At 36.7% G+C, this 21,603-nt stretch overlaps 2 protein-coding genes across 3 annotated transcripts; both read right to left on the reverse strand.

Moving 5' to 3' along the window:
• Positions 1 to 1,794, reverse strand: RPL24 (Translation protein SH3-like family protein). The gene is made up of 4 exons (XM_078975279.1): positions 1,603 to 1,794; positions 888 to 929; positions 544 to 774; positions 1 to 459 (listed from the first exon to the last, which is right to left on the reverse strand). Exons 1-4 carry the CDS (start codon positions 1,702 to 1,704, stop codon positions 253 to 255), a joined length of 582 nt encoding a protein of 193 aa, XP_078831405.1. The 5' UTR covers positions 1,705 to 1,794; the 3' UTR covers positions 1 to 252.
• A 2,286-nt stretch (positions 1,795 to 4,080) lies between these two features.
• On the reverse strand, positions 4,081 to 7,062 carry CRLK1 (Protein kinase superfamily protein). Of its 2 annotated transcripts, none has more exons than XM_078975637.1 (8): positions 6,860 to 7,062; positions 5,928 to 6,290; positions 5,644 to 5,797; positions 5,429 to 5,555; positions 5,253 to 5,338; positions 5,098 to 5,169; positions 4,809 to 5,012; positions 4,081 to 4,660 (listed from the first exon to the last, which is right to left on the reverse strand). In XM_078975637.1, exons 2-8 carry the CDS (start codon positions 6,239 to 6,241, stop codon positions 4,319 to 4,321), a joined length of 1,299 nt encoding a protein of 432 aa, XP_078831763.1. In that variant the 5' UTR covers positions 6,242 to 6,290; positions 6,860 to 7,062; the 3' UTR covers positions 4,081 to 4,318. The 2 variants fall into 2 exon arrangements, with proteins under 2 accessions (XP_078831763.1, XP_078831764.1); XM_078975638.1 differs by lacking the exon at positions 6,860 to 7,062 and adding an exon at positions 6,560 to 6,669.
• Between the last annotated feature and the right edge of the window lie 14,541 nt (positions 7,063 to 21,603).

Consider the following 21,603-nt stretch of genomic DNA (forward strand, 5'->3'; position numbering starts at 1 on the left):
TTTCCAAAATAGAGTAAATCACTTGATTCACAGAAAACCCATTACAAATTCACAACTTCAAGAACTTTAGAGTAGAAAACCATATTCCAATTTGACATTTGAAAGAATCCAATATCAACTCTCTCTCTAATTTCTACTCAAAAAGAGGCCAAAAATCCAAATACATCATTACATCACAATTCACAAGCTACAAACATGAAGTTTTAATAACAAGAAAACGCACATAACTTTCAATTACAATTTTTGATCATTTCATGAAGCAACAGTAATCGCTTCTGTTTTCTTCTCTCTTTCCTTAATATCTTTTTTCCATTTTTCCACACTGTCAATTATTTCCCCAGTTTTCACCAAAAACCTCACCCTTTTACCATCTTCCAAAATCTTATGGCCCACACGACTCGCAACATTTTGTTCTTTTGAGTATAACATCACATTTGAGCTATGAATAGGCGCTTCAATCTGTGCCCAAAACATAAAAAGAAATTATTGATAATAAATTCAATAATCAATATCAAGTTTTTGTAGAGGATATGAAATTTGAACCTTGATTATCTGCCCTGATTCACCCTCTTCTTTGCTCTTCACATGTTTGGTTTTCAAATTAATTTCTTTGACAACTACAGTGCTATTGTGCTTTGTAATTTTGGTAATTTCGCCTATTTTGCCCTTGTCACGTCCTGCTATTACTTTAACAGTGTCCCCAAGCTTCACATGCATTTTGTGCACTATTGGAAGACTGTTTGGTTTGCATTTTATCCTCTCCCATCTCTTAAGCTGCAAAAATTAAATTTGGAATTACAAAATATGTATATAAGCATCTCAATGTCTTCTATGCAATTTCAAAATTGGAAAAAAAGAAGAAAAACTAATTGATAGTTAATACCAACCTTTGCTTGGATAGGAGGACATGGTGCTTTTGTAGACTTCACCTGCATATGAGTTGTATGTAAGCTTCTTATACTAATCTTTTAGCATCCCATTTGTTTAACACAAGTAGGTGTAAGACCAATGTGTTTAATCAAATTCAAGATCAATAAGTTTTGTTGACTTTACAAAATTATAGCTGTTTGAGCCCTAGAATTTGTAGAGAATTGAAGATAGTTGTGGGGAACTGGAGGTTAAAGATCCATGAAAGAGGACACAATCTACAAATTGATAACAAATGTTATTAAATCATGGAGATTGTGTAATTTGTGGTTTTGTATCAGAAAATTTCAAGTTTGTATGATGATTGCATTGATTTTGCTGAAACGAATTCATTTCGGAAATGTAACACTTAGATGTTGTGTTTCGTTTCATTCTAAAGGATATAAGTGCTTCTACAAATTACACAAACTTCAAAACGAGATAATGACAATAATCTCGCAACATTTTTCTATTACATTCCTGAAACCAAAAACCAAAACAACACATCCAGTTGCTCACAAATGCGAACAAAGGATGATGATAATTCGACACCAAAAAGTAAAAATTGCATAACATATACACAATTATAACAGAAAACACAGTCTGGGGCGCTGGATTCACGGAGTTCTAAGGTACAGAACAATTTCTGAAACGAATTCGCTAAGAAAGTAGAATCGAGGGGAAGAAAAGGTGTACCAGAGGTGAGGAAGGACACGGCGATAGACGTTGGCCGAGAAAGGATTTGGATGAGAGAGAAAGAGCGGTAAATGAGCTCTGTAGAGCAGCCATGGCCACCATTTTTACCCGTGATTTGCTTCAACGAAGGTGCACCAGATTTCAGAGCAATTTTATCCTGATAGATGGTTGGAGAATGGAGACTGAAACTAGGAAGACTCAAAAGGATAGAGCTTGATATCAGATAAGTGGGCCAGGCCCCTTAATGAGCCCAAAATACTTTGAAAACATATAAGGCCCAATATGATATTGTACAAGCATTTGTCAAACTCAAATGGGTCATATTTGAATTCCTTTATCTATATTTCCGTTTTAGGAGATCTTGGGCTTTTTATTAATCTTTTTAACCCTCTATATTGTGTATAAATAGGTATGGGTTTGTTTAGGTTTTTACAATCAGGGTGAACATTTTGAACTTTGGATTGGATCCGAATCAGATTTAGATTTGGATTTGGTAAGCCTCAAAATGTCCAGTCTAATATTTATCAATTTCTGTAAAACAGGTCGGTTCCAAGAATCAGTCCGATCTAAATGCTCACTTTTATGTCTAAGAATCGGGAACCGAACATTGACCTAGAACTAGTAAAGCTTTAACAGGTTTAATCGAAGGCCCAACAATTTCTGTAAAACCGGTTTGGTCCAAGAGTCGGTTCGGTTCGATCCTGTCTAAATGCTCACTCATGCCTCAAAGAATAACATTTTTAAGCTCGTGTTCTAACAAATGTCATGTTTCCATATTTTTATATTTCGAAATCCTGGTTTTTCATATTCCATGTTTATTACAAAAAAATCAAGCTTCATAAATTTTATAAAGATATATTTTACAATGGTTGGAACAATTTTATTCTAAACGTTTGAAATTTTAATTTTATAAAAGTTCCATAGAGAGTGATATAATCAAGCTGTTTGTTATTTATATATGCAAAACGATTAAAAAAAACTCCGTACATATTATTGTTAGCTTTTAAATATATAAATTAACTATAAACTAAAACCTAAAAGTTTTACAAAAAGCTTTTTTATTAAATTCTTATTGTTTAAAATGAAAACTAAAAATCGCTTTTGGATTTAGATTTTTTTGTTGTTTAAAATAAAGGGGGAATGACTTATAAGGGTAAGGATGTTTCTAAAACATTAAAAAAATACCATTCAAATTTTCTTTATTTAAAAAAGACCATCCGACTAAAGTCTTTGTATAAAAAACACCAACCAAGTATTATTTTGTTCAAATATCAGTAGGACCGACATCTGTAGGTAAGATGAAAAATGTTACCTGCAAAAAATTAATAGATGGAAAATAAAAGATGACATGGCATTAGGAACGTCTTACGTGGATTAAGAGATACAAATCAATCATCTTTGACTTGATCGGATGGAGTGAAGCACAAAAGCCCACAAAGTTGTGTAGGGTTCGATCAACCCTCATTTAGTGAAATCAAATTTTACAGGCGATCGATTTATGTTGCATTTATGACTAAATTTCCACCGTTTGCGGGTTCTGCTGTAATTAAGACCAAATTGCCCCTCTTGTTACTTCCTAGTATTACTCAAGATTGTCCATGTATTGATTTGAGAGGTCTGATGCAATAAATGAAAGTAGAATTATATTGCTTGTATATTACTTTTCTCATTGTCAAAATGTTTGAAATTAGAGGTCTGTGGTTTTTGAGAGGATTGGATACATTATGAATGGCTTAATATAAAGTTTTGATTGAAAAAATTAAAGTAACAACATTTCAGAATACAATTATGCCATTTTTTTCAATTGAATTTGTGTCCCTTTATTAAATGGTTTAGTATAAAAAGTTTTATGAGGTCCTTGATAAAAAGTTTTGAGTTCTGAGTACAATTATGTCCTTTTGTCATGCACCTTATTAAGCTCAACATTGGTGCTGCCAAGATCATGGTTGCTGTTGTTTCTAAACAACTTCTTGATTTATGTGCAGGAAGAAACATCACCCACATTTATGAAGAACGATACCAAGCAATCATAGGAGACGAGAAGAAGAACGATAGAGACGAAAAGAGGAATTCGTTCATGAATGAAGCCCTAATACCATTAATGAAGGAGCCAAGAGGAGTACCAGTTACATCCATATCACTCACATTTATGTCATGTCAATTAGACCACATTAGCATTTAACCGGTCACTAGTAGGTCATATTTCAACAAAATGAATATTTAGTTGGTGTTTTTTATACAAAACCTTCGGTTGGATGGTCTTTTTTAAACAAAGAAAACTTTAATGGTGTTTTTTGAACATTTTTTAAATAATCTTACCCACATTTTCCCTAAAATAAAAACTAAAATCTCTTCCTACCAAATGTACTTTTTTTTTTTCTTAAAAACTAAAAGGTTCAAAAACCCGTTACTAAACAGTAAACACACCCAAATAACTCTAGTCAATTCCCAAACATCAAATATATTAACACGAAAATAGAAATCAAAACTAGTTTTTTTTTTTCCTCCATTTCTGTTTTTCACTCTTATATCCAATATTTTCTATTACTATACAAAATTGGACCATACCAATTACCAAGAACCAAACATAAAATTTACAAAACGCAAAACAAACTTCCCCACTCAACACCCCACACACACACACACCAAAACCTAAACTATAAAATATAATACAAAACCAAATTAAAAAAAAAAAAAAAAGGATGATTTTGTCATTTTACACTTGCTCAAGGGAGTCGGCTGTGCTATCTACAGACTCCAACCGGCGATGTTGGCTGTTCATCGGACTCCGGCGACCTAACTCATCGACATTGAGAGCAATCTCATCTCCGGCGAGAGAAGAATCACGTCTATGATGGGTTTTGTTATGCCTTGTGGTAAGAATACGCGATAATATCTGCACGATGTCCCTCATTGAAGGTCTTTTTTTCGGTGAACGATTGATGCATCTGTACGCAAGCGCTGCGACGTCGTTTACCTCCTGTTCATCGAAGTTTCCTTCCAGACGAGAATCCACTATCTCTTCCCATCCCACTTTCCCCTCCGTATTCATCGCCGCCTACACAACAGTTTCTATATATTATTATTATTATTATTTAAATTAAATTCATAAATCAATTCCATATCATATCATATGAAACTATATTTCTATGTATTTAAATATTTCTTAATGTATTGCCACGTCATCATTGGTAATAACAGCTTACAAGTTCAACATACTCCATGAGACCCTGTTGAGGGTTTCTTCCAGCAATAAGCTCAAAAAGTAAAACCCCAAAGCTATAAACATCACTTTTTTTAGTAAAAGTTCTTGTTGATATATATTCAGGATCAAGATACCCAAAAGTCCCTTGTATATTTGAAGCATTTCTATTAATCATATCCTCCCTTGAAAGTCCAAAATCAGCAACCTATTTCACACGAACAACATAATTCATATCTTTTTAAATAAATAAAAGTTTTAATTAAAATTAAAATTAAAAAAAAAAAACTAACCCTAGCTCCCATCGACTGATCCAACAAGATGTTAGAAGACTTTATGTCCCTGTGTATGACTGGAGGAGTAGCCTGGAGTTTAAAAAATAAAAATCAATAATTGATATAATATAAGTTTAAAGAAAAAGAAATTAAAAATTAAAATATGAGCTTACTCCATCATGGAGATATTCCAATCCCCTAGCTACATCCAAAGCTATTTGAACCCTCAAATCCCAGCTTAATAATTCATGGTTTTCACCTGAAAATAAAAGTAAAAAACAAGTCATATATGGATTTGTGTGAAGTACATTGTATCTAATTATATAAAAAAAGTTGGATGATGAATTACTGTATAAATGTGAAGCTAGACTTCCTTTGCTCATGTAGACATATATGAGCATATGTTGCCCCTTTTCAGCACAATATCCTACCAAATTCACAAGGTTTCTGTGATGTAATCTTCCCAATAACATAACCTATAAAGAATATTACAGGAGTAAGATTTAAGATGTAATTGATGTATGCTTCAATGGTGTTGATGTTTGATTATATGATAGTTGATACCTCTGTGTGGAACTCTTTCTCGCCTTGTTTTGAATCGGTTGCAAGAACTTTAACAGCAACTGCTTCACCAGCAGTCATTTGAGCTTTATAAACAGGGCCAAATGCCCCTTGGCCTATCAATGAAGTGAAATTGTAGGTTGCTTTTTGAAGATCTCTGATTGATCAAGAAAAGAAAAAGATGATGAAAAGGAGAGAGAGAGAGAGAGAGAGAGAGAGAGAGAGAGAGAGAGAGAGAGAGAGAGAGAGAAGGAGAAATGAGAGAATAGATGCTAGATTTAACTTACTTGTAGGAATATTCAAGAATTCCTGAAGCAGCAACTACATGACCCTTCTTTACTCCACTAAACCATACTGGGATGCCGGTTTGGACAGATGTTCTTGATGATTCTGTCCCCATTGATGAGTCTGATAAGATCGTACAAGTATCGGCACCATTTGTACGGATGGGGATTTTTGCTGCTCTCCTGGAACTGCTGTTGCCTATTTGAGGTCGTTTCCGGTGATATCTGAAGCAAAGTAGTCCGATTATGGCTAAAAGCGCTCCGATTACCACTCCGATTGAGATCCCGATGATCAAACCAGATGACCTCTCTCTCATCTCTTTTCTGGAGGTTTTATGTTTCGTATCCACGCAACCATCAACACACCTGTGGAAGTGGTAGAAAAAGTAAATTTAAAGCGGATCAAGGAGGAAGAAGGAAGAAGGGAGAAACAGATTTGTGAATGGACGAATGCTTCAATTTCATTGACGCGACAAAATAGAAATGAAAAACATGTAAATCATGTTTCGGATGAAGGAAAATTGAACTGTTCAAATGCTGAATGATTCGTGAAGAAGTTTATAATTAGGAAAGTAAATCTTCCATTAAAGAGTGCTAAAAAGAGCAATCGTTGAAGAAATTAATGCGATTCTTACTTTTCTCAACACGAAACATGATGAAAAGACCAAAATACGAACTCGTGGTTCATTATTTCCTATCATATAGATCTTCTTTTACTGTTCGAAAGCCAACAAAGGACTCTAACGTCATTAGTCACTAGACAAATCAAACTCGTCAAAATCAAAGAAGAACAGTGAAGAAAAACAAAATCAAACTGAATGAGACCCCAATTATACATAAAACACGTGCAGAAGGTAAATCGAAACAGGAAAACAACTACAAAATCATGCGCATGGTAATGTGAATGATTAACGGGAGTTTAGTTGATGATTTACCTGATGTGATGATGTTCTCAATACCAGTTAACTTTATTGAAGAATCTGAAGGAAGAAGGTAAAGGAATCTGTGAGTTGAAGCAAATACAAGATCCGGTTTTAGACTCGCCAAAACAAATACTCCACAATGCTCGAGGAACAAAAATGGCGAATTTCAAAAGAAAGATAGAGTAAAGGAGTCGTATGTGGTTGATTTTTGCAAGAATTTTTCTATGTTAGTTTAAGAACAATTCTTTTTTCAATATATAATTTTTTTTCTATCGAAATACAACGAAACCCCAAATTTTGTTTAAAATTATTTTACATTCAAATTTTGTCTAAATTTAAGTTTTATGGTTTTTTTTTTTTTTTATAACAAGTTATTACAGCAATATATTTTCATTTTAAAATTCAATTAGAAATCATACAATAATATCATACGGGTTGGGTAAATAAAACAAAATATAAAACAATCACAGGACATTAATATAAGATATCAATAACATAAAATATACGTAAATGATAACAAATATTATATAAAAACTTTATGAATAATAAAATATAATACGTTAAATTTTAACCGCTTATTTCTTTTGATATACATTAAAATAAAAAATGAAAAATAAATAAGTTAGTTAGATACATGTTAAAATGGATGTCGATCAAATTGATTATATTTTATGAATCAAAAATAGAGTTATATCGAGCTGACAACTACTTTAATTTTTTAATATTGATCAATTAAATATAATTTTCAAAATCTGTGTAATAGAAATATAATAATGCATTGGTGATAAACAAGTTTGTAAATGTTTAATGTATTCAAAAGAATTAATTTATATATATTTCGTTCTTGATATACTTGGTTTCTTTGTACAAATGTTGTGAATCTTTTATGTGAATTAGTTTCGTCATCTAAAAAATACTAGCAACGCCCTTTGTTATCCATTTATCTACTACGTCTGTATCAAACTTTCATTTCATGTTGAATGAAATTCCGATTGTTAAAAAAATGTATTTATATACAACTTATTTAACTTCGTTCTGAATAATACAATATACACATATATACATATGACAACTATGGCCTTATCATAATTATCTACGTTGGTAAAAGTTAAACCCCGCCCATAGTAAATTTTTAAAGAAATTACGTAATTTTTTTTTTTTTTTTTTTTTTTTTGTAAAAGATTAGATTTTTATTTTGAAAAATGACCATTTTTCAGACTCAAATTTCAAAATGAGTAACCGGTTAAAATGATTTGACCTGGAAATTTGGTCCCCCCATATATAATTGTCGGATCTCATTTTTGAAATCACTTTTTCAGATTTTATCTCGAACTCACTATTCATGACTACATCAAATTCAAAAAATATCTTCTTCTAGCAGTGAAGAGATTCACTTGTTGTGGGTATATATCGATTCTTTTTATGATTAGATGTTTTTTTGTGAATATATATTAAAAATAAGATATTCTCGTTTTTTTTGTATGAATTGATGTGATTACATAGCTATAAACCGTTTTCCTTTGAATTTTAGTTGTTTTAAGGCTTTTGTATGATTATATGTAGGTATATATGTGCACTAGAACAGCTACAAAATTTTAAAGAAAAAAAAAATCAGTTCATAACAACTCACGAATACGAAGAACAAATTCGAAATGCGAAGAACATCCTTGAAATGTGCAGAATTGTTCCAGAATGGTGTTATGGAATGTTGTTTGTCCTGAACACAGACATTGTTCTTGGGGTATGATGTCTTGCCCAATATTTGTAGCATTTGGAAGTCAATGGAGAACTTGGAGTTCGATAAAGCATGTAACAAAGAAAATGATCATAGTAAAAGGGGTATAGAGCACCTTCGGAAGGAATGGAACATCTTAGAATGTTGGATGTGTCATTTAGGAAAAGGGTGTGCCACCTATAGACAAGATGTGTCATCGTGATGAAGGATGTGCTAATGGAAATTAGTGTTTATAGTCATAACAAGTTCAGTGATATTACTATAAATAATAGTGTCTTTTTGTATTACACACAAAAAATAAGATAGAACTTAAAATATATTTATATGAAGGACTTGTTTGTTAAATAATTAATAGTTTAATTAATTAATCAGAAACAATGAAATATAGAATATTCCATAATGATTTGAGTTTCATAGATAATTATTATAATATTTGGTAATTATCTTTTGTAACACCTCATTTTCATCTTATAGTATAAACAACCAGTTACGTAAATAGACATTTTTAATAAATGACTATTTAGGATAAATAATCTTGATGAAAGCCAAAATAATCATAAAAGCGAGAACATGCATAGAAAGAACGTCGAAATTTGACTTTGTAGGAGTAAATTATGATTTTTAAAAGTTTCAGTATAGCAGTGTGCGACATAGAAACCGAAAAATTAATATCGGTTGATTATTAGGAAAAACAATCTTAACGAGAGTTGAAGATCTTGTCGATACCTATCAGTTGATATAAAGACGATCGAGAACAAATATCGTATGAAAGAGTTATGATTTTTATACAGATTTTTATAGTTTAAGCCTATAAAAATATAACTTTAAAAATAAATTGAGAATTAGTCAATCGAGTCTAAATGAAACTTGTTGATCTCGTCGATAGCTATGCGTGAATATAAAGAACATCACAAACGGATCTCAGATGAAAAAGATACAGATTTTTGAAGAGTGTAAAATTTTCTCGCGCGCAGACAAGGTGCGCGGTGCGCAAAGATAACCTGACGCAACCCACCAAGTTGTTCCCATATGTCAGCATACGAGAGGAGCCACATCACCAGAGCCGACAAGAGGTGTGACGCTACTCTATAGTGTGCAGCATGCCTCCCTACTATAAATAAAGTGCTCCGATTTCATTTGTTTCTCACCCCTATTTCACTCCAAAAACTTTCTAAGAACCCCAATTAACTTTCGGGTCAGAGTTATGTCCACGACTTTTCTAGTTTTCGCTAGGATCCATGTAAGTTAAGCTACGCTTTAAGTGTAACTTAGATTTATATTCACAATCTTTGTTATGGATATATAAATAAGATTCATCAGTAATTCTAGTTATAGTACCGATTGATCTACTTACAGGAGAGGTGTATAGAATGGTCGCGTTGGCTTGGTTATTTGTAACAACCCAATTTTCAAAAGAAATTTTTTCATTTTTAAATAGTCAAAAACATTTTCCATAAACCATAAAATCTCAATTAAAATTGTTTTCAAATTCATAACGATAACAATATAATTCCAATCATCAGAGTGTCCCATAAAAATGCCTGAGAGAGAGTGCATGTCACGTCATCAAGCATTGCCCTTGCCCTTGTCCTTAGGCTCAGAGGTACCTGAAACAAATCCACAAACTGTAAGCTAATGCTTAGTGAGTTCCCTAGAGTATACCCCACACAATCCACATAAGTACATAATCATATTAGCTATAAAAGCTACACAATCCACATAAGCCATGCATACAACATATAGGGATTTCGTGGGATCGTCCCCAGGGTCTTACTCCAGGATGTCATGGGCTCCCCACATGGTATTACACCTAAGTGTCATGGGCTCTCCCATGGTCTTTAATAGGAAAGCCATGAGCTCTCCACATGGTCTTACATCCGGTTGTCATGGGCTCTCCCATGGTCTTTAGTAGGAAAGTCATGGGCTCTCCACATGGTCTTACATCCGGTTGACATGGGCTCTCCCATGGTCTTCCATACAAGCATACCACATATACATCTAGCATACTTCCTAGCACATAATCAACTATCATGCCTTACCATATAACTTCAGCTAGTATACCACATATCATAAAATAGGCCGACATTGGTGCCTTTGACCCATTGGTATGGTGAGGAGACTCACCTCTCGTGAATGTTGAACTGACAAGCTAAGATCAGATAAATCCCACACTCTGCTCCAACTCAACTGCCTATAATCATCATGTAAATAACTTTTCACAATCCCGAGATATCGTAAATATCCTCAAAGTCAACCCTGGTCAAAGTCAAGGTCAACGATCATGGTCAACAGTCCATGTTGAGCTCAACTCGTCGAGTTACCTGAGTAACTCGTTAACTCGCCGAGTTACCTGTGTGACTCGTCAAGTTCCTTAATGTCTAGAAGACTGAAAACTCATGTAGACCGAAAACTCTCATCCTTCACCGAAATCACTCAGAATCTCGAAAATGGGTAAACCCTACCCAACTCGTCGAGTTGGCTAAGGGACTTGATGATTTCCTTCAGTCCTTTTCATGTTCAGACATTGTTAAGTTACCCCAAAGCTCCAGATTGCAGATTTAGCCTCCTAAGGCATGGTTTCCACGTAAAGTTGCAAAATTTATGTGCATGTAAGCTCTTAATGCCAAAACCAAGCTATGGGAGGGGTTTTAGCTAAATAGGAGGGCTAATGCTTGATAAATTCAGACGTTATAACTCTAAGGACTCAGAGGAGTTCATGTGACAACCCGATATTTCAACTGCATGTAAACGACCTAAAAAGTCAAGTATTGTAACGACGTTAGTTGTAATAAAATTTACTTCGAAAATAAAATATCCAAAAATCACTAATTAAATTACCTATTAGGTTAGATGTCATTAAACCGTGGCCGTACGTAAAAAGAACGTCCAAATCCGAGTTCGTATAAGAAGGTTAGGAATTTTTCAAGTTCGGCTTAACGGCAGACGGCTAAAAACTCGAATCAGAGATCGAGCGACTTTTGGCCGGAATGACCTAAACGAGAATTGAAGGTCTCAACAATGGTATTTCAGCGGTAAAAAGTCTGGCAAAAACCGACGTCAGATAAAGAAGTTATGAATTTCTAAAAGAAATTTTCTTACCATGACCATTTAAAAATAAATAATAAAAATAATTTCGGAATTTGCTGACGGGATCTAAACGAAAGTTGTAGAGTATGGTATCACCTTCGCGTGGATATAAAGAACGTCAAAAACAGAGTTCGTATGAAGAAGATATGTATTTTTGAAGTTTGCTAAATAATTAATATATAAATTTAATTCAAAAATCGGTATTATCAGAAGGGTGAGTCACCGGGTCCATCCGAGTTACGCGCCGCGTACAGGCGTACGCCCCGCGTACTCGAGGCCTTGGCCTCGGTTCATCCACGTCGCCCCTATGCGAGCCTACCCGTCCCGTCCCATCCGAAGCCGAAGCAGTTGAGGACTCGGTCACGCATGACGCACGAGTACGCCCCGCGTACCGAGGCCTCTCAGCCCCATATAAAAGGGATGCGAGGGTTCCGGGAACATCACACCATTTCTCTCATTTCTCTTACGTTCTTGCCTCGTTTTCCGTGCCCGTGCTACCCCGAAGCCCCAATCACTTTACTCGAGTCCCGAAGGTCGTTTGTGCTCCCGAGATTCCCGAGAATCCCGAGGAATCCACTTTCTCAAGCCGAAATTTTGTCCGGTTTTCATCCCGCAACCTCCGATCTTACAAGTGAGTTCATACCCCTATAATTCACACTTTTAAATGTTTTATGAGTACTTTTACATGCTTTTAAGGGGGGGGGGATACAAGTAAAACACTCGATTATTATCGTGTGTTATATATACTTTCACTATACGCGTTTTATCAAAGGAATCATATGTGATTTAAAACTATTATAAGAAAACTTTCATATGCAAATGATACCACGACAACATTTTATCTTATGAAATAAGAAACGATTTATGTATTTATATAAATCATATACTTTGCTTATACTACAATTCTGTGTGTCGGTTTTGGCACTACAAAAACTACACTTTTCATAACAAGTGAACATTTTTCACTAAGGGTTTATTATACAAATGAAACACACTTTTAGGAAACTATAATAGGTATAGTTTTACGAGAATACTACGAACTTTTACACACATGGAAATACTATTCCAAGAAGCTACTTTCATATACAATAACGAACGAACGTTTTCACACGTAAATCTGTTTTATACTAAGTTTTGTGAGACATTAACTTCACGTACGTTCGAGTACACATTTCAAGTCCTGTATTATATACCAGAATCCCTTGGAGGGGGAGCATGGTGTTTGTGTATAGATCTATACGGGCTTGACAACCCGCGCCCTGACTGTTAGCTACAGTCCACCATTTGGGGTGACAAACTTCAGAACATTCCAACGCCTGAAGAACGTTGTGTATAGGCATTCCTTGTCAATAGTATGGTTATAAAATTCACATAGAGTATTAAAAACACAATGATTTATGGGGTTTTTCAGACGTACTGGAAATTTTATACGTACATACATTTACTAGAAACAAACATTTGTCCTGAAAGAAGGCTACATTTATACTAGTAGAAAATATAGGATTTTCTAGGAACAAGCAAACAAAGAACAAAAACATTTCATTTCATACAAACATTGTCATTAAATACTTATGAAACTCACCAGCTTAAATGTTGATCTACTCTTTCAAAACTACTTGTATGTCCCAGGGATTCAGTAATTACAGGTAACAACCAGGTTTTGGAGAAGGGACGCTGTGGCGCCAGTTTAATTTCATATTTTGACACCATATTGTAATTGATTTTGAACATGTTCACTTTTTGTAACACCCAAAAGTTGGAAATCCAAGAAAAGAAAGAAAACCTCAATTTTAAGGGGAGACTCGGCGAGTCCAAGGAGGGACTCGGCGAGTCCGAGCGGGATCCGGGTTGAGGTGTAAGCGACCGACTCGGCGAGTCGAGCAAGGTGATTCGGCGAGTCTGGTCTAGGCAAGGAAAACCCTAAATCCGGGACTTGGAGCTTATTTAAACGCCTCATTCTCTTCCCTAAGACTCTTTTAGTGCCTCTTTCACTCAGAACAATAAACCCTAGCCGCTATAATCGTTTTAGAGCAAGATCTAACCCTTGGTGAAGCTTTTTGGAGCTTGAGAGAGAGGATAGTTATTGGGGAGCAAGAAGGGGGCCTTGGATCCAGAGTTGGTGGAGTATTTATGAGCATTTAAAGGTAATAAATCGTGACCTTCCCTCTTTTGTTTAATAGATCAACCTTGGCTATGAGATTTGGAGCTTTTATGCCATGCTTAAGAAACTATTTCGAGTTAGAAGCCAGATCTGAAGTTACTACTTCAGATCTGAGTGTATCTTGGCCTAGAAAGTCATAAAGCATCTGTTCTTGGGTTGATAGTGAAGCCTCTTTGTCTTAAACCCTAGTTTGGATTGTTTTAAGCCTAGATCTCTTGATCTACACGTAAATTTTTCCACTTTACGTGGGGGATAGGCCCTAGAAGTATGGATCTATGAGTTAGAAGCCCTGTTTGGCTCGAAAAGCCACTGCATGGATTAAGGACTGAATAGACTCGGCGAGTCCTTTGAGGGACTTGGCGAGTAGTATGAAGATGGAGGCGAACTCGACGAATTGGATGAATAACTCAGCGAGTCTGTTGAAGATTGCCTTGGACTCGGCAAGTCTGCTCTTGGACTTGGCGAGTCAAGTCGCGAACCCCAAACTCTTCCAGTCAAGACTCAGTTTAGCAAGTTGAGTGGGGACTCAGTGAGTTGGATAGGTCAGAACTCGGAAATCAGTGAACTCGGCGAGTAGCGTCAACATGGAAGGTTGACTTTGGCAGGACTTTGACTTTGATCAGAGTTGAGTTAGTTGACTTTTAGAGGTCTGTCAGACTAAGTGTCTCTTTGTTATTGGTAGCTCGGAGAGTTAGAGGAGCAGCATTTCAGACGGTGGTTGGTTAGCAGTCCGAGGGTTACCAGTAGAATTCAGCAGTTCAGGTGAGTTCCTTCCAGTAGGAACGGGTCTAAGGCCACAATGCCGGCCCGTTCAGTTAGCAGTAGTTTCCAGACTTCGGTCCGATGCAGTAGTTAGTATGTTTGATGCCTTCGTGGCTCAGACAGGATTTATGTGTTATGTGTTATGTGTTATGTGTTTCGGGCAACGACCCGATACAGTATGCAGTATATGAGTTTATGCTAGTTGATATGTTATACTATGCAATGTTCAGTCAGTTTCCGGACTTCGGTCTGGTGCAGGGGGCAAGGCCCCAGTTAGTCCGGACTTCGGTCCGATGCAGGGGGCAAGGCCCCAGTTAGTCCGGGCTTCGGTCTGATGCAGGGGACAAGGTACCAGTTAGTCCGGACTGCGGTCCGATGCAGGGGGCAAGGCCCCAGTTAGTCCGGACTTCGGTCCGATGCAGAGGACAAGGTCCCAGTCAGTTTCCGTACTTCGGTCCGATGCAGGGGGCAAGGCCCCAGTTAGTTCGGACCTCGGTCCGATGCAGTGGGCAAGGCCTAGTATGTGCTTTATATGTTATTGTATGGTATGTGGTAGTTTGGGAGAGCTCACTAAGCTTCGTGCTTACAGTTTCAGTTTTTGGTTTCAGGTACTCAGTTTTCAAAAGAGGAGCTCAGAAAGATTGCAGTGCACACACCATAGTCAGTTAGCCTGGGATGTTCTACTCTGATAATAATTTGTATTTCGAATTAATGCTACGAAACTATGTTATGATTTATGATATGGGTATTATGAATATGGTTTTAGTAATGTTTTTAAAAAGAAAATTTTTAGTCGTGATTGTTGGGATGTTACACTTTTAAACAATGTAAACTTTCAATTATATATATGATGGTTGTATTGCATTCTTTACTATGTATTCATTTGTTACGTTACCACATGAAGTCATCCACCCCCGAACGTTTCCGCCGTTCCGGTTTGGGGGTGTGACAGATTGGTATCAGAGCAATGTTTATAGTGAACTAAGTATATCGAACCTCATAAGATATACAAACTATAAGTGCTTAGGGACTCAAAGTGTCTGACAAAAGCTTTCGTACCTAAAATCCTTATTTCATATAAATAGATTATTTTAGGTTATGAAAATCCAAAATGCATGCATACAACGACACATTTTCATGATGAGAACTATACAAAAGTATTAAGACAAGTTGAACACCACAATTAGTTCTCGAGATATGTAATCAAATTTGGGACGAATATAGCCTGATCAACTATGTTTATCCGAAATTAGACTAACGTATATCGAGGAATGATCGTAGCGAGCAACAAGTCAAAACTTAACAAAATAAACACTAGTATCTAACGTACAATTTAAATACTATAGGAGTATTTGGTGCATACAATAGACTATTTAGTATTACATGTCTCAAGTTTTATTCGGATCTTATAACCCTATTCTCGTATAGTCAAATGGCTGGATTTCACCCGCATGGGGACCCCTACTACCCAAACCAAGGCAACGGAGGATGGATTGAAGAGGATCCGGAAGAGGACGAAGAGCCTATCACGTTGGATGGAGGGGACGACTCTGGTACAGACTTGGAACCAGAGATAATCAACCCTCCAGCCATTAGAAGGAACTTCCAAGGACCGACACCCGTCTGGGGAAGTCACCTCGTCCACTGGAGCCAACAACAAGGGATACGCTCTCCCTACGGTATGTGTCGAGACTTCTACGACATCAGGGACGGAGGTTCAGCCGACCAAGCACTTCTGGCGATGGTAGGTAAATTGGCCAACCAGTCTTACCAATCGGGGGTTCAAGCGAACCGAATCCGAGAGGTCAACGTGGAAGTACAAGTCCACACGGCCGATATCCGCCGCCTGGATATGTTGCAGAATGACATCCACCTCCGCGCCGAAGCATTCCAAGCACAGACGAATGCAGCCCTCGTAGAGTTGAGGGAACAACAAGCCACCTTCGATAGGCGTCTTATGGAGTCGAAGCAATCGGATGCGGAGTCAAGCTCCAAGCGCAACACACGTCACAAGTAGTACTTGCGAAAATCTCAAATTTTGTTATAAGATAGGACTTCGGCTAAAAGTTTTTACTTCCTTTAAATTCTTGTAATCGGAGACCCTTTTAAGGGTCAAATTTTCGTGATCGTTGTATCATCTATCATATTAATATAATTCGCACGCAGGGCCGGTCCAAACGTATATGAGGCCCGGGGCGATTGGTTGCGAAGGGTTTTAATCAAACTCCCGGAGTTGACTATGATGAGACCTTCTCACCAGTTGCGAAGATAAAGTCTATTAGGGTGATGCTTGCCATAGCTGCGTTTCATGATTATGAAATATGGCAGATGGACGTGAAGACCGCTTTCCTTAATGGAAAGTTGGCTGAGGATGTCTACATGAATCAGCCAGAGGGTTTTGTCGATGTGAAGCATCCGAATAGAGTATGCAAGCTTGAGAAATCTATTTATGGATTGAAACAAGCATCTCGCAGATGGAATCTTTGTTTTGATGAGAAGGTTAAAGAGTTTGGCTTTCTGCGAAGCGAAGATGAATCTTGTGTGTATGTCAAAGCCAGTGGGAGTATAATAAGCTTCCTCGTATTGTATGTCGACGACATATTACTCATAGGAAACGATATCCCAACCTTGCAGGAGGTCAAGTCCTGGCTTGGGAAATGTTTCGCTATGAAGGACCTCGGAGAAGCTGCCTATATTCTGGGAATAAGAATAGTAAGAAACAGGGAAAAGAGACTGATAGGACTCAGTCAGGATACATACTTGGAAAAGGTACTAAAGCGTTTTAGTATGGAAAATTCCAAGAAAGGGGAGTTGCCAATCCAAAGCAATACCAAGCTGAGTAAGACTCAGAGCCCGAGTACAGAGACAGAGATAGCTGATATGAGCCGAGTACCTTACGCTTCCGCAGTAGGCTCTATCATGTACGCTATGACTTGTACTCGCCCTGATGTGGCCTTCCCTTTAAGCATGGTCAGCAGATATCAAGGGAATCCTGGTAGAGCACATTGGATTGCAGTTAAGAATATTCTTAAGTACCTACGGAGGACCAAGGAATGGTTTCTAGTCCTCGGTGGGAGTGATGACTTAAGGGTACGAGGGTACAGTGATGCTAGTTTTCAGACGGATCGGGATAACTTCCGATCGCAGTCGGGCTGGGTCTTTACCCTAAATGGAGGAGCAGTGACTTGGAAAAGTTCCAAGCAAGAGACCGTAGCTGATTCAACGTGCGAATCAGAGTATATTGCGGCGAGCGAAGCGTCAAAGGAGGCTATATGGTTGAAGAACTTCATTGGAGACCTTGGAGTTGTGCCATCCATAAAGGAGCCCGTGGAAATTTTCTGTGATAATGAAGGAGCGGTTGCCTTAACCAAGGAACCAAGGGATCATGGCAGATCTCGACATATCGACAGAAAATACCACTTTATTAGACATCGGGTAGAAGAGGGACTCCTCGTTGTTAAGAGGGTATCGTCAGAGGATAACCCAGCAGATCCCCTTACGAAGGGACTGAGTAGGGTCAAGCACTTGCAGCACGCTAGGAGCGTAGGGCTGAAGGACGATATTAGTTTAGATTAGATAGGTAGGAAACTTGTAATAGATAATGTCGTATTCAACGATTGATGATTAAATAAAAGTGTGTTATTTATAAGAAAGTTTCTATCTCGTGTTGATTATTTATCTATTGTTTCGATTTTGCATGTTTTGACTTCCTGAATAATGAGATTATTCGAACAGTCCACAATCGCTCATATGTTGGAAGTAGATATGAAGAAAGATTGTCATAAATTTGTTTGTAGATTGTCTGAAAAGTTTTAGACATAGCAAAGGTTTGCTGCAAAGTTTATGAGTGCTTATGAAATTAGTATTGAGCATTGGAACAGACCCACACTTGCTGGTATTACTTCATGAATGACATCATAAGTGATCGCAAGATGATAATATCATATAATCTTTAAACCTAGAGATATGGTTATTGTTTGCTAGTTGATTGTACATTGATAATGCGAAAACGCATCAGTAACTTGATGTTATAAAACGTATTATTGTGTGTGGTTTAACTAGTAAATGATAAAGGCATATTAGTCGACGTTTTTTCTGTTCCTTTTATTCTATGAGGATAAAAGCGATATCTCGGCCACTTGATGATTTGGTTTGACTTATGTGCCGGGCCCGGTCAAGATGAAGTTGATGTGTTCAACTGAGTTCTATGTCGAACAAATCAGAGATCAAGAAATAAAATGCTAGACAATAAGTATTGTTAGCATGATATCTAGAACAGAGGATTATACGATCCCTTATCTAAAGGACGGATTATTGGTCAGAGTTGACAGCAGCTATTGGAAGCTACGATTGCTATCGGGTACGGAAGTCATATGTGAGATATAGTTACTAGACTTATCCAAGTGGGAGACTGTTGGATTAGTGTCTAAGTCCGTAACCATATTTGGTATGTACTTGACCCGAATGTGCATGGTCCTTTTGGGTTGCCTTCACCAAAGCAACTTGATAAGGTAATTTAATATGAGAGAGGAGATTATGATTTATTAATATATTATAAGAATAATATATTAAAGGAGAAATCATATTTATTTAATTAGTATTAGTCATAAATTAATTAGGAATTAATTTGGTGACTAAAAGAGACAAATTAAATAAAGGGGTATAAACTGTCAAATGTGTGATAGTTGAGTTTTGGGCTAGGAAACCTAATGGACTAAGGGGGAACGAAATTATGATGAAGGATCATCATATTTTCATCCAAGGCCTCATTCCAGAAGGTTCCTTGGGCTGCTTGGTGGCTAAGCTGTCCATTAGGGTTTTTGACTGAAACCCTAGCACCCTATAGTATAAATACATGCCCTATGCTTCAATTTAAGGCCACTTGATTCCAAGGGAACCCTAGGGCCGAAATTAGCATCATCCCATTCTCTCTCTTAGTTGCCTTCTTGCTTCAAGGTGTTTGTGAGCCATTAGAGGCACTACAATTGTGGTGCTTGCTTTCAAGAGTTCTAGAGAGTTCAAGAGATCAAGGAAACTAGTTGTTATTGTTATATAACAACAAAGGTATGTTTTTCTACACTTCTATGTAAATTTCGAAAATCATAGAAGCATGCCAGGGTTTATTTTGTGTTCATATAGATGTATGTCTTATAGTGAAAACACAGATCCAAACTAGGGTTGTATGCACACATAGGATTGTTTGTATAAAACCTAACAGTGGTATCAGAGCCATTGGTTTTTTGTTTTCAATTGGATTTGATGCATATTATGAACTTGACAAATTAGGGTTTAAGGCAAGTAAACCCTAAGGCTTGGTGATTTTCGCAAATTAGGGTTGCAAAACCCTAGTTGGCGATTTTTTGATAGGGTTCTTAAACCCTTTTGCCTAGCCTCCAAAATTTCGAAATTAGGGTTATGAAACCCTAGGGATTTCGAAAATCCCTTGTCCCCAAGATAAGGTCCCAAGTTTTTAGGGATATGGATAATACTATCTTTGTGATTATCAATTTAATTGTTTAAACTAGATAATTGAAGATCTTGTGTTATCCTTTCCATATATTTAAAAATAAAAGGATTAAATAAATTAATAGTTTAATTTTATGATAATCCCTAAAGATTTAATAATTCAAATTAATTGTTTGATTTTGATAATTATTAAATCAAAGTATTTTTTGGTGTTTAAAATTTTAAATTAAATTGCCTTAATATTCGAAAAATTTTAATACACATTAAGATACTAGTATTTTTGAAATGTTTTAAAAATACACCCTTATACAATTATGATATTATAAGATTAATTATTATATATGTATAAGAATAAGATAGTCTTATCGCTAGTAGGCCTCATTCACGAAGCCGGTCTATAAGGTGGGTATAAGGTTGATGCCTATAAAATGGCGCTTAATGGATGTACACTCACATCTACCGCTTGCTTGACTGGTGGAGGGTCGTTAGCCGAACGGATAGGATAGGGCACTTAATTCCTCATTAAAAGTATAATGGAAATATCAAAGTAACTACATTGTTTTACAAATTCCCACTCTTAGTTACTTTAGGGTAAAATGTGAAAATGATGCTAATCCATGGAATTACACTTCGTACCCTTGTCAAACGTTGATGGAGCGCGTGTGGTTAACTGGCACATCAATTTGGGGATGACATTGGTAGTGAAGGGTGACTCGATGTTTGTCATAGATCAATGGAGCGTGTGTGGTTCACCGGCACATTGATTAGGTGATAATGACATTGAGTGCACCACGTTGATTCGCATGGTTATTCACAAATTTGTTTGCGATCCTCGGCATCCCAGTCGCAAATTTGAAATGCATATCGAGATTTAAACATGCCATTGAAAAGTTCAATGAATCTCAAAGATCTAGGAGTTTTCAATACATTTAAAAGCTAAATTGCCTTTTCGTTTTTCATGGTGAGAATTAGTGAATCGTCATTCACTTACCTTCAAATTATTTACTTTTAGAGTACGGCATCCCTTTCTAAGTTGTAAATAATGTTTTTGGATCCTAGCCCTAATTACTCATTTGGGTGTTTAATTAGGGATTCATTTCTAATCAAACTTTGTTCCTTTTTTCAGATGTCTACAAACAACAACAACAACAACGCTTCTGGGTCATTCTCATTGATGAACTTGTGTCAGAAAGTGACATTTGATGGTTCAAACTTCAACGAGTGGATGAGGTATATCCGCATGATCACACGCTACGAGGACAAAGAATATGTCCTCGATGAAAAACTTGAGAAGATCATCCCAGATGTTGCTACTCCTGAGGAATTGGCCGCCTTTGAGGCCCACGAGCATGATGCCACGAAAGTTCACTGCATCATGCTGGCCACCATGAACCTCGAACTCCAAAAGTCCTATGAGGACATGTATCCCTATGAAATGCATCAGGATTTGCTGGAAAGGTATCACCAGAGCGCGAGGCAAGAGCGCTATGAGATCATTACTAACATGATCACTACTAAGATGGGGAGTGGAGAATCCCTAACCTC

Source organism: Lactuca saligna, chromosome 9 (assembly GCF_052625555.1).
Source record: "Lactuca saligna cultivar CGN05327 chromosome 9, ASM5262555v1, whole genome shotgun sequence".
Taxonomy (NCBI): Eukaryota; Viridiplantae; Streptophyta; class Magnoliopsida; order Asterales; family Asteraceae; genus Lactuca; species Lactuca saligna.

What these genes read in the sequence shown, in the direction of transcription:
- RPL24 (XM_078975279.1), bottom strand. Translation starts at nt 1,704, where the DNA reads ATGGTGGCCATGGCTGCTCTACAGAGCTCATTTACCGCTCTTTCTCTC. An exon ending in CGTGTCCTTCCTCACCTCTG is followed by an intron (nt 930 to 1,602) that starts GTACACCTTTTC and finishes ACTCATATGCAG; the next exon opens with GTGAAGTCTACAAAAGCACC. An exon ending in GTCCTCCTATCCAAGCAAAG is followed by an intron (nt 775 to 887) that starts GTTGGTATTAAC and finishes TAATTTTTGCAG; the next exon opens with CTTAAGAGATGGGAGAGGAT.
- CRLK1 (XM_078975637.1), bottom strand. Translation starts at nt 6,241, where the DNA reads ATGAGAGAGAGGTCATCTGGTTTGATCATCGGGATCTCAATCGGAGTG. An exon ending in TGGAATATCTCCATGATGGA is followed by an intron (nt 5,170 to 5,252) that starts GTAAGCTCATAT and finishes TTTAAACTCCAG; the next exon opens with GCTACTCCTCCAGTCATACA. An exon ending in ATCAGTCGATGGGAGCTAGG is followed by an intron (nt 5,013 to 5,097) that starts GTTAGTTTTTTT and finishes CGTGTGAAATAG; the next exon opens with GTTGCTGATTTTGGACTTTC.